Source organism: Suillus fuscotomentosus, assembly GCF_016647785.1.
Source record: "Suillus fuscotomentosus strain FC203 chromosome Unknown F5891scaffold_649, whole genome shotgun sequence".
Classification (NCBI taxonomy): Eukaryota; Fungi; Basidiomycota; class Agaricomycetes; order Boletales; family Suillaceae; genus Suillus; species Suillus fuscotomentosus.
In genome coordinates, this window is record NW_024540161.1 from 1 (window position 1) to 13669 (window position 13669).

Sequence of the window (13669 nt, forward strand, 5' to 3'; positions counted from 1 at the left end):
CTAACTAACCCTAACTAACCCTAACTAACCCTAACTAACCCTAACTAACCCTAACTAACCCTAACTAACCCTAACTAACCCTAACTAACCTAACCCTAACTAACTAAGCCTAACTAACTTAACCTAACTTCCTAAGCCCTAACCCTAACTAGCCTAACCGCCTTACGGTCTAACTAACCGTTGTTTAAAAATACGTAACGTTATTAATAGTTCTTCTATTCGTAATCAGGTCCTTGTGACAGATGTCACGTGACCGGTTGTCGTTCCGATATTTGTTTATGGAACTTCTATTACGTAATAGGTCTAGACCTTCGGTCCAGACTCGGATCAAACTATTTTTGCCTCTTACTCATTGTAGATTGTGTACGCCTGTTTACCTTTTTATAGAGTTTGACATCTGTGAGAGATTTTTAATGGCGGCCTTCGGCCACCTGCTGCGGCACTAAAAATACTTTTAGGCTTATTAACGTTGATAACATTATTAGACATGATACGATACTTCTTATCTTCGATAAACCTTCGTACTCAGACACATACTCCTCTCGAATATGTGTGTCCCCTCCTATTTAACCAGCTAGAAAACTGATGAGAGTACCATACTCGAAATACCACCTCAGACTACCTAGTAGCCGGGGGTATTTTTTCTAGTTTATCTCTTCAGTTACTTGTGCGCCCACCAGCGTTTTTACCCCCTAACCAATCCATTCTTACCGCACGCTATGAACCATCCCATTCCTCGTTACCCGGCCACCAGAGTGACTTCACCTGGTGTTGCCGCCGCCGCGTTCGCTGCCACGAACAGTGCGGATCCCGGCAAGGAAAGGGCTTCGGCCCTGTCCTTCGTCGATTCTGTCTCCGAGGTCATCTTGACCATAGAGCAGGAATATCGGGAGTTGCTTCGGACGAAGCTCAACACCCTTGCCGATGACGCTCGCCGCGCCGTCACTCTTGACTCCTCTCTGAGGAAGTTGCAAGAGCACGAGGCAAAGGGGACCTTCCCACCCTTCATCGAAGGGACCAAGGAACCTAAGCTCCAGGCGAGCAAAGAGTTCCTTGCTGCGCAAGGCGAACAACTGGCGGCCATTAAAACCGGCCTAAAGGACTTCAAAAAGGGCGCCCTCACGACAGCTATCACGCTGAAGAACAATGAGGTGCAGTCCGTGCGCTCTCGGCTGGCACCCGAGGTCTTCGTCCCACCTTTGGTGGACATTGTCAAAGCCCGGTACGCTCAGATCAAGGATCACGTACGCGAACCGGTGTGGGCAGAGGCGGGGGAAGGTGAAAACCCGGTCGACGGCGACGTCGACATGGACACCGAACCCGGGCAACTTAAAATAGTAGCCTGGCGTGAAAGCCCCCGGACGAAAGAAGTCGTTAGACGACTTATTTTAGACTTGCCATCTATCGGAATGCGCATCGTTATGTTAGCACAAGCCGCCGAAGATAGGAACGCCGCAACTCAAGCGGCTAAAAAAGTCTTGAAAGCCAAGGCAGACGTGGAGATGGGTGACGCAACCGCTGTAAACGCGGGACCATCCTCCTCCAACAAGAGCGTTAAGGCTCTTGTCGACAAGGCTGTCGCTGCTGCCTTAAAAAATGCTTCTGGCCCCGCTTCCAAGGGGCCGGTCAAGAAGGTACGGACCTCGGTCCCTCTATCGACTCAACTGACCCAACTCCATCTAGAACGCCGCCAAGTCCAAGGGCGGCAAAGGAAAGGAGAAGAAGGACAAACCCAAGGCCGAAGCCGCTGCCCAGAACGCCGGCAAGAAGAAGACCAAGGGGAAGCCGTCCGGAAAGGGAAAGAAGCATGGCAACGAGAAGTAGAAGACTGGCTCCTCACGCAACCTATCAGGTACGATCACCCATCATCTTGGCCCGATCTTATCTTAGAATTAAACCCTGATAGCGCTGTTCGGATACTGCACACTTTCGTGCCTCTTAACGTACTAGAGGCGAGTAGATATCGATCGTATGTACATGTAGGACCTGGTGTCCAAATAGATGAAACTTCTTCTTCGATTCTTCGTGAATTAAGTCTATCGTATAAATATATGTTCCCCACGCTTCAAAACTCTAAGTTATTGTTAGATGCGTATGAAGACTTCGCCGACAGGCTAAGATGGAAACTCCGCTTTATTTATAAAGCTTTCCATGGGAACTACGAAGACAGACCCTTTGACCCAGACTATCGGATTATTAAAGAGCGTGTGCCCTGTGATCCGATCCCTTACCAAGGAATAGAATCCGCCATTAGTGCCGGTCGCGACTATGTCAGGAATTGTACCCTGAGCGCTATACCGCCTAAAATCAACGAACTTGAAACCACAGTTCCACGAGGCCGAATCTACCGCTGGTTGATAGAACACAATTGCTTGGTTCTTCCAACGGATAAAAATCTAGGCGCTTGCGTCGTAACGGTTAACTGGTACAAGGATCAATGTATGCAACTATTAAGTAATAGACTAGACTATGAAATAATTGACGATGCAACTCGTCTAGCCATACTATCGAGACAACGAATTTCCATACTCGCGTTAAGCGACTTGGCGGCAAATGCTTTAGGGCACCAGCAGCTAAGTGCGTTCTTACAACAATTTATTGTTGGGGTGGAGGAAGGCGAAACTGAGGATGACGCTCATATGCGTGTTAAACTCCCAAAGTTTTACGGTATTCCAAAAATACATAAGGTACCGACCAAATTTAGGCCGATCGTACCTTGCCATTCTGCAATGCAGAACCCCGCTGCTAAATTCGTCTCAAAATATCTCAAACCCATAATAGAATCATCTCCATATATTCTTGGCGGGTCGAAGCAGTTAGCTCAGCTTCTTAATCAATTTAACGAGATATCAGGCAAACGTAAATTCTATATTGTCACCGGCGATGTGGTAGCTTTCTACCCCAACGTTCCTGTCGACAAAGGTATCGAGGCGGTCTTAGACCTATGGGACGAGCATTACGCTATTGATCCCGAACCTATTCCACGCCATATGCTCGAACTCGCATTAGAAGTTGCCTTAAATAACCTTATCGTCCAATTTGGCGAACAAACGTACAAACAAACCCGTGGCTTAGCCATGGGCGTAGCGTGCTCCCCCGATGTTGCAAACTTATTCGGGCATTTCCATGAAGCGCTCATTGTACCTAATCTTAACAAATTACTGTTCTATAGACGGTATATAGATGACGTGTTCGCATTAGTCGAAGCTAATTCAGAAATAGAAGCGTATAATTATATGCGCGATAATCTTGTTTTAGAAGGCTGCCAAATCGGTTGGGAAGTCTCTCAGCATCACGCTGTATTTTTAGACATGTTTGTGTATCGTGATCCATTCACTAACAACGTAGAACACATGCCTTATCGTAAGAGACTAAACCATTTCGAACGAATCCCCTGGGACTCAGCACACCCATATGACGTGAAGAAAGGCACGTTCATAGGTGAGCTAAGCCGCCTAGCCACTTTGTCCAGTAAAATAGAATACTACCGGACCGCGATCTCAGATCTATGCTGTGTTTACATATCGCGAGGCTATCCGGCATCGGTTATTAATAACTGGTCTAGACAGTACGCTACCAAAAAATGGGAAGCACGTCTATTGACAAGAGCGGTATCAGAGGATCCCATTCTTGTAGTCAAAACCGAATTTAATACCGCATGGGATTGGTTCAGCATTAAAAGCTTAGAGGATACCATTATGCATAAGCTAAATCGTTATAGGAACGATTTCGTGTCCGGTGTGTATGGGACGCAAAACACACCGGTGTACCAAGATAGATTGACCGAATGGCTCGTGCCCGCTCACGCTCCGGCTCCTGACGTACTCGAACATCTGGGCCTCCCACGGGAAGCACTTTTGATTAGGGACGTTAGTGTAGTAGGCGGCGTTAAAGCCGAGTCGGCCGCGATATTAGATCTTGGCAATTATGTAATGGGAAATGCAAGGTGGCTTGTATCGCGCAAAAGAACACAAAATTTTGCCGATCTAGCATCACTCTGGAGAAATTCCCTCCTCAAAATAGCATTAGAACAGGACGATTTTATTCCTCCTGTTGAAATATAGATATACACTTAGCGTGCGCGCCACAGCGAAGCCCTACGGAGGGTCCCTAAGTGCAGGTAACGCAACCATACGAACGAGGGTGAAGCTAAGTTCGAAAGTCCTCTCCGTCCGGCGGGTTTCCTCCGGGAGATTTGCCTTGCTTTAATGCAAAGGATGGCGGGCTAAGTGGTGAATTGACATCGACCAGAAGGGAGCTACTCCTACTGGGTTCAGTCATGCGCGTATGTTTACGCAACTTGTGCTGGCGGGCACTGTGCATAGTGGAGGTAACGGCTCCCGATGTGTGGTGACTTCCTATAAAGCTTAGCGCCGGAAAAGCGGCGCGGGTAGAAATCTATATATATTCTTTATCTAATTTTAATGCTTCGGACACTTTTAATGTTGTCTTTATACGTATGCGGTCATTTTTACGATATGACGCTAGGAGCCAGAGATGGCTGTACGGAACTGATCGGTTCCCGTACATGGCTTTTTCAAGGAAGCCCCCCTAAGCCTAACTAACTTAACCTAACTTCCTAAGCCCTAACCCTAACTAGCCTAACCGCCTTACGGTCTAACTAACCGTTGTTTAAAAATACGTAACGTTATTAATAGTTCTTCTATTCGTAATCAGGTCCTTGTGACAGATGTCACGTGACCGGTTGTCGTTCCGATATTTGTTTATGGAACTTCTATTACGTAATAGGTCTAGACCTTCGGTCCAGACTCGGATCAAACTATTTTTGCCTCTTACTCATTGTAGATTGTGTACGCCTGTTTACCTTTTTATAGAGTTTGACATCTGTGAGAGATTTTTAATGGCGGCCTTCGGCCACCTGCTGCGGCACTAAAAATACTTTTAGGCTTATTAACGTTGATAACATTATTAGACATGATACGATACTTCTTATCTTCGATAAACCTTCGTACTCAGACACATACTCCTCTCGAATATGTGTGTCCCCTCCTATTTAACCAGCTAGAAAACTGATGAGAGTACCATACTCGAAATACCACCTCAGACTACCTAGTAGCCGGGGGTATTTTTTCTAGTTTATCTCTTCAGTTACTTGTGCGCCCACCAGCGTTTTTACCCCCTAACTAACTAACCCTAACTAATAATCCATGGAGTAGCAATATCAGCATCCAAGCCCCACACTGCAGGCCTGGCAATGGGTTGGGACTCAACCTTCTTCTTTTTCTTCACCGGCTCTTCAGAAGGGGAAGGCGATTTGTTGGTGGGAACCACAAAGGCCTCATCCATATCTTCTGCAGCAGGCTTTCTCTTCTTGGTGCCTGGTACGAAGAGATTGTATTTTGCCGGCGGAGATGTGGGAGTGTCAATGGGGATGGGATGGTCCTCGACCTCTCCCTTCTGAAGGCCCGATGATCTGTTCATTTCCGCTTCTGGCTCAACAAGGACATCGGACTCCATGAGGGATGGCATGGATGTTGAGGCCGATGGCAGTGTGATGGTCGTTGGTGTTGTGAGGGTGGTAGGGGGATCAGCCATTGCTGGATTAGTGGAAAGATTGTCGAGTGAAGGAGAGAGATAATCTACAGTCTTGTCGAAGCGCGGGTGGATCTTGATGCGCGGGTCATCATCTGTAATGGAGGTCCAGTCTGGGACACTCTCGAAGGCGCCACCCTTTGAGTTCTCTCTCACCACAGCAGCAAAGGAAAGCAGCTGCGGCGAGAATGAGGTGGTGCTCCTGCCATACATTTTCAAGTCCTTGGCCTGTGTCAAATGTATTAGTTTCGCGAAGACAATTTTAAGAGCAATATTAGAAACACTTACCACACGCCTGGCGATCTCATCCGATAACCTCAAGGCTTCGGGATCGCCCTCCTTTACCTTGATGCAATGCTTCATAAGTGATTGCAAGGTGGCTAATGTGATGTTCAAGGCTTGGTTAGCTTGCTCAGGAGGTACAGTGTGTTGAGTCTATATTCCAATGTTGTAATCAATGTCAAAGCTCTCCCATGATGAGTTGCAGCCGGACTGGTAAATTCATATATTCTACTTTGCAATTTTATCCGGCATTTGCAAATAGCCAACTTTATAATTAAAATCTCTGTTGGGTGTGTCCCCATTTTTCTGATGCCCATACTAAGTGTTATCTGCATTTCTTCCGTGATAATGCCCGCTGTAATCCATGTAACAGCACTGCGTGATGTATTCCCGGAAACAGCTAGCTCTTATTGCCTCTGTGTTAGTCCTATGGAAGCTGATCGGTAGAGTCCGGTGGATTATTTAGGTAGCACACATTATACCTTCCATAACTGCGCCTCGAACATATCCGTGGCAGGCTGATTGGCGACTCAACATGTGTGAGCTGGACAAACATTGATATGCCATTGGAGGCCCCTATAAATCTGAGTGCTACTAGGCCATTCTTAATATGAATTAACAATCCACTTCCGCACTATTCCTAAAATTCAGCATTGTCTTCTTACTCTTGCTGATGACCCTCCTGAAAATTTGCGATCATGGCATCCAGAGGTTCCATTATGCGGCGCTGAATGCCCAGCAAATGGTATATTTGAAGCACATCCACACATATGTTCCGTACCCTGTCCCACCGTTCCGCATATGAACCAAACAGCACCGGTTCACCATACATGCGGGTGCTGGAAGTGGGTCATGCTCGAAGGTCTGATTCATTATGCATCTGGCTGTGAATCTTCATTTGTACGGCTAAACGGTCCTACTAAGCTCTCCTCTGAAATATCAATGTCAGAAAATGATTCAGAATTTGCATATCTGTTAGCTAGTGAAGCAGCCATTGCTGTAATGTCATGTCCATGAACCATGTCAAGGGAAAAGATATCTTCAACAATACTGAAGGCAGAACACAGCTCTGCCGATTTATATCCTGCGTGGGAGTTCCTACCATGCCCGGATTTGAAGAGTCACAGGCCGACTTACCGTTCAATCTTGGCAGTACTGACTTGGGTGGAATGCATAAGATCATGATGGCACTTATCCACGCCACCGAGCATGGTGACCATTCCCATTGGCATTGAGCTGTATCCGAAGACTCAATCTGTGTCGGAACTGTTGGAGTCAGAGAACAATCATAGCTACTATGGCAATTAAGAAGCCTATATGAAGCATTTGCACCGAGTCATCGGAATCCGAACATGTGGTCTTTGTAAAAACAAACATGTTTGTCTACCATGAATGTTTCGTTTGAAATAAGGAAGTCGGGGAAGGCTTACCATGCAAATAATATGCTTCCATATTTGGACAACCCAGCCGTGGCAACCAAATGCGTGGGATAATGATCGCTGAAGAAGTTGTATTATGTCATAATTATATTGACCCGACCACATTGAGCCTTGCCAAAATGTGTTCTCGGAAAAACTCATGACCGATGTATCGGTATAAGTCCTGAGACTTGATAAAAAAATCATTGGACCCATCTTTCTTGTCATATACCATCATCAGTTACTCACTGCAGTTTGTATATACTGAGAATGACACCTTCGGAAATTGCAAACAAAGCCTTTGACACCACGCTTGAGGTTGTACAACTGCTGATGAAGCGTTGTATGAAATTAAAGGAAAGTGACCCAGCTGTGTTGATAATCTCAGATGAGATCGCTAAACAGGTGGTAAGCCTCGCTGCCTACAACTGTCACTGTATTTTTTTTAGACAAACAACTCAATTTGTCGCAGGCTAAAGATTTGAAGCTTTATGGGGGAAACACCACATTGTTCTCCCCTCAGCTGCTGTCATTTGCAGCTGTAGTATGGCAGCATTCAAAAGCCGGGAGATTTGTATCATTGCCCGACTGGAACTCCATGATGGACAATGACCCACGCATCAAGACGCACCCGCTGTTCCATAAGACTGTAGGCTATTGTTCCTCTCTTGTGTATCCCGACACAGAACCAGAATCCAGCATGCCGTCATCCGCTGTCCTGCTGGAGCCTCATTCAATGATAGGGACCGTCATGGAAGCCTCTACGCCTCAACAGCTTGTCACATCAATGGCCCCACAGCTCATTCAATCGCTCCATGTTGTCCCGGAGGTGAAACCGCTCCTTGTCGTCCCAGAGGTGAAACCGCTCCATGTTGTCCCGGAGATGCAACTGATGACATCTGAGCCGCCATCCCCCGCTGCACCAGGTGTGGAACCCATGATGTCAGGCGTCCGAAGTACCATAACGCCCATGGTCATACCAGAACTGCCACCACCAGTTTCAATACCTCCCATGACTGTCGGACAAAACAAGGGGGATATCAGAACAGCACAGCAGATCGTCTCACCTACCAGTAACCCACAGAAAAGGAAAATGGATGACAGCGAACCCAAACCCTGCCGAGCATCCTGGAAACTAGTCCTGAAACGAAAGAGGAAGTTTGAGTCGGATGAAGAGGAGACGAATGCCACCGGTACCATTCATGTTAAGGTGACTCTGAGAGCATTTCTCTGTATGTTGCTAATGTGTATTTTTGCAGCAGAGGGGGTCGTCGGTGAAGGCCAGTCATGCTGTCAATCAAACGGACATGCCTCCATCCGACTTTGTGGACGACAGAGGTTTTTGGGATGCAGAAACCAGGGTAAGTTGTTCATGTAGATGGGGTTACCGTCTTATTTGGGTTCATCTAGCCTGCCGGATGGGGCCTAGATGCTACAGTTGCTACTGCAGTAGAGGTAAGCAGACTATCACATTTGAGTAATATGCCCTCACATATTCCAGCATTCCATTCGCTACCATCCCCGCAGATGTGACAAATGCATCAAAATGGATGTGCCATGCATTGTGTTGCCTGATAAGAAGTTCGGGTTTACAAGACTCGCTTGTGCAAACTGCGATGAGATGAAGATTACCTGTGTGATCGACGGTGCCGGTGTCCGGCAAAGGCTACAAGCAAAGGCACAGGGAGCTGCGAAGAACACCAGTGGCAACGCACCACTCAAACGTTCTAGGACGCATGCACCCAAGTCATGCGCGGCTGTCACAGCACCTGTCGCATCGGCTCCTGTGAAGAGAACCAAACTGTCCAAATGTTCATCCTCCCTTGTCCTACAGAAAGGTCTGCCGGACAATCCTCCGATTGGTAAGCACATTCATCATATCCTTCGGACTTGCTCACCGTGTATTTTGACAACATACTCAGAGGTCGGGCAAGGATGGATGAACTTGATGCCGGATGGTGCAAACTTGCAGGCGCCACCGAATTTACAAGCATTCAGATCTCTGGAACTCCCACCGGTCGACATGCTAGCACCGATCGTTTCATCCATGCCAGCCACCCCCTCAGAGCCTGAACCCACTGCAAGAGCCATATTGCAAAGCATCCATGACCTTGGCAGGAGATTTGATCTCCTGGCAACCAATGAGCGGATGGATACTTTGGATGTGAGGGTAGATTCGGTAGAGCGGAAGATTAGCCTGAGGCTGACGGCGCTGGAGGAACGGTTCGCTGTATCCATTGCGCATCAGGAGTCGTTGTCACAATCAATCGGTAATCATTCAATGTCCTTACGGGTGCACATTTTCCTTGCGCCGATGGTAGTGCACATGCACCCCGGCACCTGCCAGAACCAACCATCATATCATGGCTGACACATAATCATGCCAGCGATGAACATCCTGGAATCTCCACTATAGGCAGGGAGTACACCCATGCATGGGACCAGTCTCTTACGACGGGTATGCAAGGCAACGCCCAGGCCTCGACATCTAGTTGGCGGCCGACATATTCCCCGGATCCTCCTTATATACATGAGCCTTCTATTGCATCTTCCCCATTGTCTAGCACGTAACCTGTCAGAACACAGGAGTAGATCTTGACTGCACAACATGTTCATCCCTTGATTTGCATTCCACTGTGACATCACATTTTGCCTAACTTTCATTACAATTTTGGTAGATAAGGCAGATTAAATTTGCTTAGTAAAAAATGTACACAGGTGATCTCGGTGATCAAAAGGAAACTTCAATCCACGAATGTGCTCAGAATATGTTAGAGAATGTGTGAACTATCATGGAATCGCCCATATCCGACACAGAGGAAGCGCTTCCGGAAGGTTTGATGTCAGTTATGGCACCTCCTGCCCAATGGGAATGTAGCTGGTTGGTCGTCTTGTATGTGGTCGGATCAGATGTCCTGTCCATATAATATCTTGCATGAACTGACCAGTAGGTATGGTGCCAATGCAGCTGCGCAGATGTTTCAGATGATCTCAGACACCGTGGATGTCCGGGTTCAATCGCCGTTTGGTGATGCATCATGACAAGGCCCGCAGCATATGGATCATTGCAGGTGGATCTTAGGGGCTGGCGCTAAATGCAATGGCTACCGGACACCATGCTAAAGGTCTTGATGAAATTATTCTGTCAAATATATCTGGGACCAAGCTGAATTCCTAATGCATGTTGTGCCGGATGTTACAAACTTTCGCCAAGCAATCACTGCTACACTCGAGAACTTCTGTATGCTCATTTTCTAGCTTCAATAATGTTCCTTGGTGCATTTCACATCCTTACATTTCACTCCGGATCCAGTTTCTGTCCCCACTTCGGAGGAGTTTGTAATGATAATTGAACAAACACATCTCACCACTCAATTCCATCCTTTGTTCTGTGAATGGCATGCTGCTGCCTCGGATTTGCTGGGCACAATTACCATTGGCAGAGAAACTGAAGGCAGTATCATCCACACCCTCATGCAGGAGGGTAGCACAAACAGACCTATTTGACTATGATAGTTCAATCCAAGGTGTTGATTTGTCAATAGCTGGATTACAGGCGTAGCAACCAAATACATCGGACAATGGTAGCGACAGGCATGGTATTACGTCATAATGTAATTATACCAAGTCTACATTACCGTGCTTTCACAAAGTACTTCCTTGGAAACATCCACAACCGATGATCTTTGTATAAATTCCGATACTTGTGCAAATTCTTAGTGTCACCTTTCTTTCCTTGGCATATAGCTGCATTACACAAACTTGTTTGTTTTTAACACCGCTATGAGGACCGATGAAGGTACAACAATTCAGATGGTGAGTCTGAACAATGTTGGGTCTTGCAGAACCTAGCTGCTATTCGACCCTAAAGGGTTTCTGGACTAGGCTTAAGGCTCAGAGGAGAGGAAATATCATAGAAACTTGCTCAGCACTCAGACTCATACTGGTAACTGGTGAAAAGATTGATTGCTTATGTAAGCTACAAAAGTGCCAACATAAGGTAAGGTAAAAACAGTCTCTACCAGCCCAGCCAGAAATGAATCCCTACACCGATGTAGCAAATGACGCGCTCAACACCACACTTGCGACTTTGCAATTGCTCATCAGGCATTGTATCCACTTGAAACAGGAAGATCCAGAAGCCCTGAAGCTATCGGATGAGATTGCTAGACGCATTGTAAGTCTACTTTCGTTTACATTGATTTGATTGTTCAACTTGGCACAGGCAAAAGACTTGAGGCTTTATGGAGGAAATGCAACATCATTCTCCCCCCAGCTCTTGTCCTGTGCAGCCATTGTGCATCAATATTCCAAGGGTGGAGCCTTTGAAAGTTTGCCCAACTGGAACTCTGTGGTCGATGATGATCCATGCATCAAGAGCCACCCGCACTTCCACAAGATGTTGAACTACCGTCCTCTCGCTGCAGTTGGAACTCTTCCTGTTTTGGAGGATCAAGCTACTGGGTCATTGTCTATCATTAAACCTCTCACTGTTCCTGCGGCTATCTGTCCTTTAATAACACAAGCTCCCACACTTCCAGCAAACTTCATGCCACTGTCCCCATTGCCGGCCTCTCTGCAGCTAGAACTGCTGACTCCTCTTGCTCCATCAGTCGCTTCTGCTACCCCTGCCACAATGAAGTACAAGCTCTTCGTGCCAGGCAATATGTCAAACAGGGTCAAGCTTACTCCACACCCTATGAATGACAAGAAGAGAAAGGCTGAAGAAGATGATACCGATTTGGCGGATGCTCCCAGTTCCCCATTTAGATCTCTCAAGCAGAATCTGAAAAGAATGAAGAAGTTATTGTCTCATGATGCACAAGATCAACTCCGTATAACTAAGAATGGAACTACAAATGTAGGTCTAGCAACCGTTTCTCATCAATCACCGATGCAAGCTGGTCACTGACATTGCCCAAGGACACATCATCGGCGGCAGAATCTGAAAAGGTATCAGACCCGGAAGCTCAGGACGCGATTGACAAGGCCTCTGATGATATTTTCTGGGACAGCGAAACTAAGGTCAGTGACTTACAGCTCTGGCTCAGTGCTCTGTAGAACTAACTATACAAATATTTCAGCCTCGTGATTGGGGTCTAGATTCAATGATTGCCACAGCAGTGGAGGTATGTGCGTTTGACCTATCAACGGTAGCACATGTTGACCCATGTCAGCATTCTATTCACTACAATCCCAGCAACCTCTTCTTCATTTGCTGGAGGTTGTTTGTTGGACTCTGAATCAGAGGCTGAGTTGTGGTCTGACATTATCGAAGGACAAGGTACAAATTGAATGGGTCGTGTTTAAAATATTAACCTTTACCTTATTTGTGCTTGGCCTCGGCTATTAAGCGAGCCATGAATGTGAATATATGTTTTGACTGTCCTCAAATTCACATAAGTTCTCAGTAACTACATGGGCAAGTCTAGGGTAAGGACATTGGCTCCGTGGGGAACAGCGCAATGGGTGACATGAAAAACAAAGGAGACCACTTGTGGCTTGAAAGGGAAATGGTGCCCAGTCAAACCCAGTCCATCCATGCAGTCCTCTCCAGCAAAGTCTCCCAAAAAACATAATTCCGATTGTGCATGGTATCAATGGTCCACCGATTTCAATGCTGACCATGAGGACTTTGGCGATAAGGTACCAATTGGTGCCCTCAACATACTGTCAGGGAGAAAGAAGACAAAGGTGCATTACAAAATTTACGCCATGGGTTCCGTGCTGAGTGATGTCCCAGAGCCCAAATGATTATCTCCAGAAGTGGAAATTTCGGACAAACAATTATCTCAGAATCCTTCATGAACGAGAGGCTCCACCTGAAGACAAAAAATGCTGTGCATGCGGCTCTGAGTTCCCTGCATATAGGTGCTATGACTGCCTCGGCAACCCGGTATTTTGTCTGAAGTGCTGCAGAGATGAGCACTGGAGACTGCCTTTCCATAAGATAGGCAAATGGAATGGAGGATTTTTCGAGGAAACGTCTCTGACCAAGATAGGTATGGACATTTATCTTGGGCATCAGGGAATGCCTTGTCCAGCACTTGGGGATATCCATGAATGGGAGGACACCGACAGGCCCATATATCAACCGGCAGAGGACTTCCCTACCATACTCGAGCCATCATTCTTGAACCACAAGCAATGCATCACAGTTGTTGACAAGTCCGGAGTCCATTCTATCATGATAAGGTTTTGTCAATGTCCGAATGCTTGCACACCTGATAAGCAATTATTCGAGATGGCCATGTTTCCGGCATCCTTCACCCGACCCAAGACTGTGTTTACCTTTCCGGTGCTGGATGGTTTTGCATTGGACAACTTGGAATGCGGAACTTCAGCAATGAATTACTACAACAAATTGACGTCCAGTATATTTCCGCATCTAGTCCCAGTACGTGTTGCCCATAGAA

The 13669-nt window shown here is 46.7% G+C and overlaps 4 protein-coding genes across 4 annotated transcripts; 3 read left to right on the top strand and 1 right to left on the bottom strand.

The window, feature by feature from the left end:
• Positions 1 to 5154: 5154 nt before the first annotated feature.
• Positions 5155 to 5916, bottom strand: F5891DRAFT_1204196 (uncharacterized protein; the record flags this gene model as incomplete). Its single annotated transcript, XM_041368982.1, has 2 exons — positions 5155 to 5781; positions 5842 to 5916. 2 exons carry the CDS (start codon positions 5914 to 5916, stop codon positions 5155 to 5157), a joined length of 702 nt encoding a protein of 233 aa, XP_041216093.1.
• A 1607-nt stretch (positions 5917 to 7523) lies between these two features.
• F5891DRAFT_991408 (uncharacterized protein) lies at positions 7524 to 9824 on the top strand (the record flags this gene model as incomplete). Its single annotated transcript, XM_041378110.1, has 7 exons — positions 7524 to 7661; positions 7726 to 8463; positions 8513 to 8614; positions 8664 to 8708; positions 8755 to 9115; positions 9176 to 9523; positions 9670 to 9824. 7 exons carry the CDS (start codon positions 7524 to 7526, stop codon positions 9822 to 9824), a joined length of 1887 nt encoding a protein of 628 aa, XP_041216094.1.
• A 1465-nt stretch (positions 9825 to 11289) lies between these two features.
• Positions 11290 to 12496, top strand: F5891DRAFT_1204198 (uncharacterized protein; the record flags this gene model as incomplete). Its single annotated transcript, XM_041368983.1, has 5 exons — positions 11290 to 11430; positions 11479 to 12114; positions 12177 to 12278; positions 12338 to 12382; positions 12431 to 12496. 5 exons carry the CDS (start codon positions 11290 to 11292, stop codon positions 12494 to 12496), a joined length of 990 nt encoding a protein of 329 aa, XP_041216095.1.
• A 491-nt stretch (positions 12497 to 12987) lies between these two features.
• Positions 12988 to 13656, top strand: F5891DRAFT_973461 (uncharacterized protein; the record flags this gene model as incomplete). Its single annotated transcript, XM_041376373.1, has 2 exons — positions 12988 to 13093; positions 13175 to 13656. Coding segments are annotated over 2 exons (588 nt in total), but the record flags the coding sequence as incomplete, so codon positions are not given.
• Between the last annotated feature and the right edge of the window lie 13 nt (positions 13657 to 13669).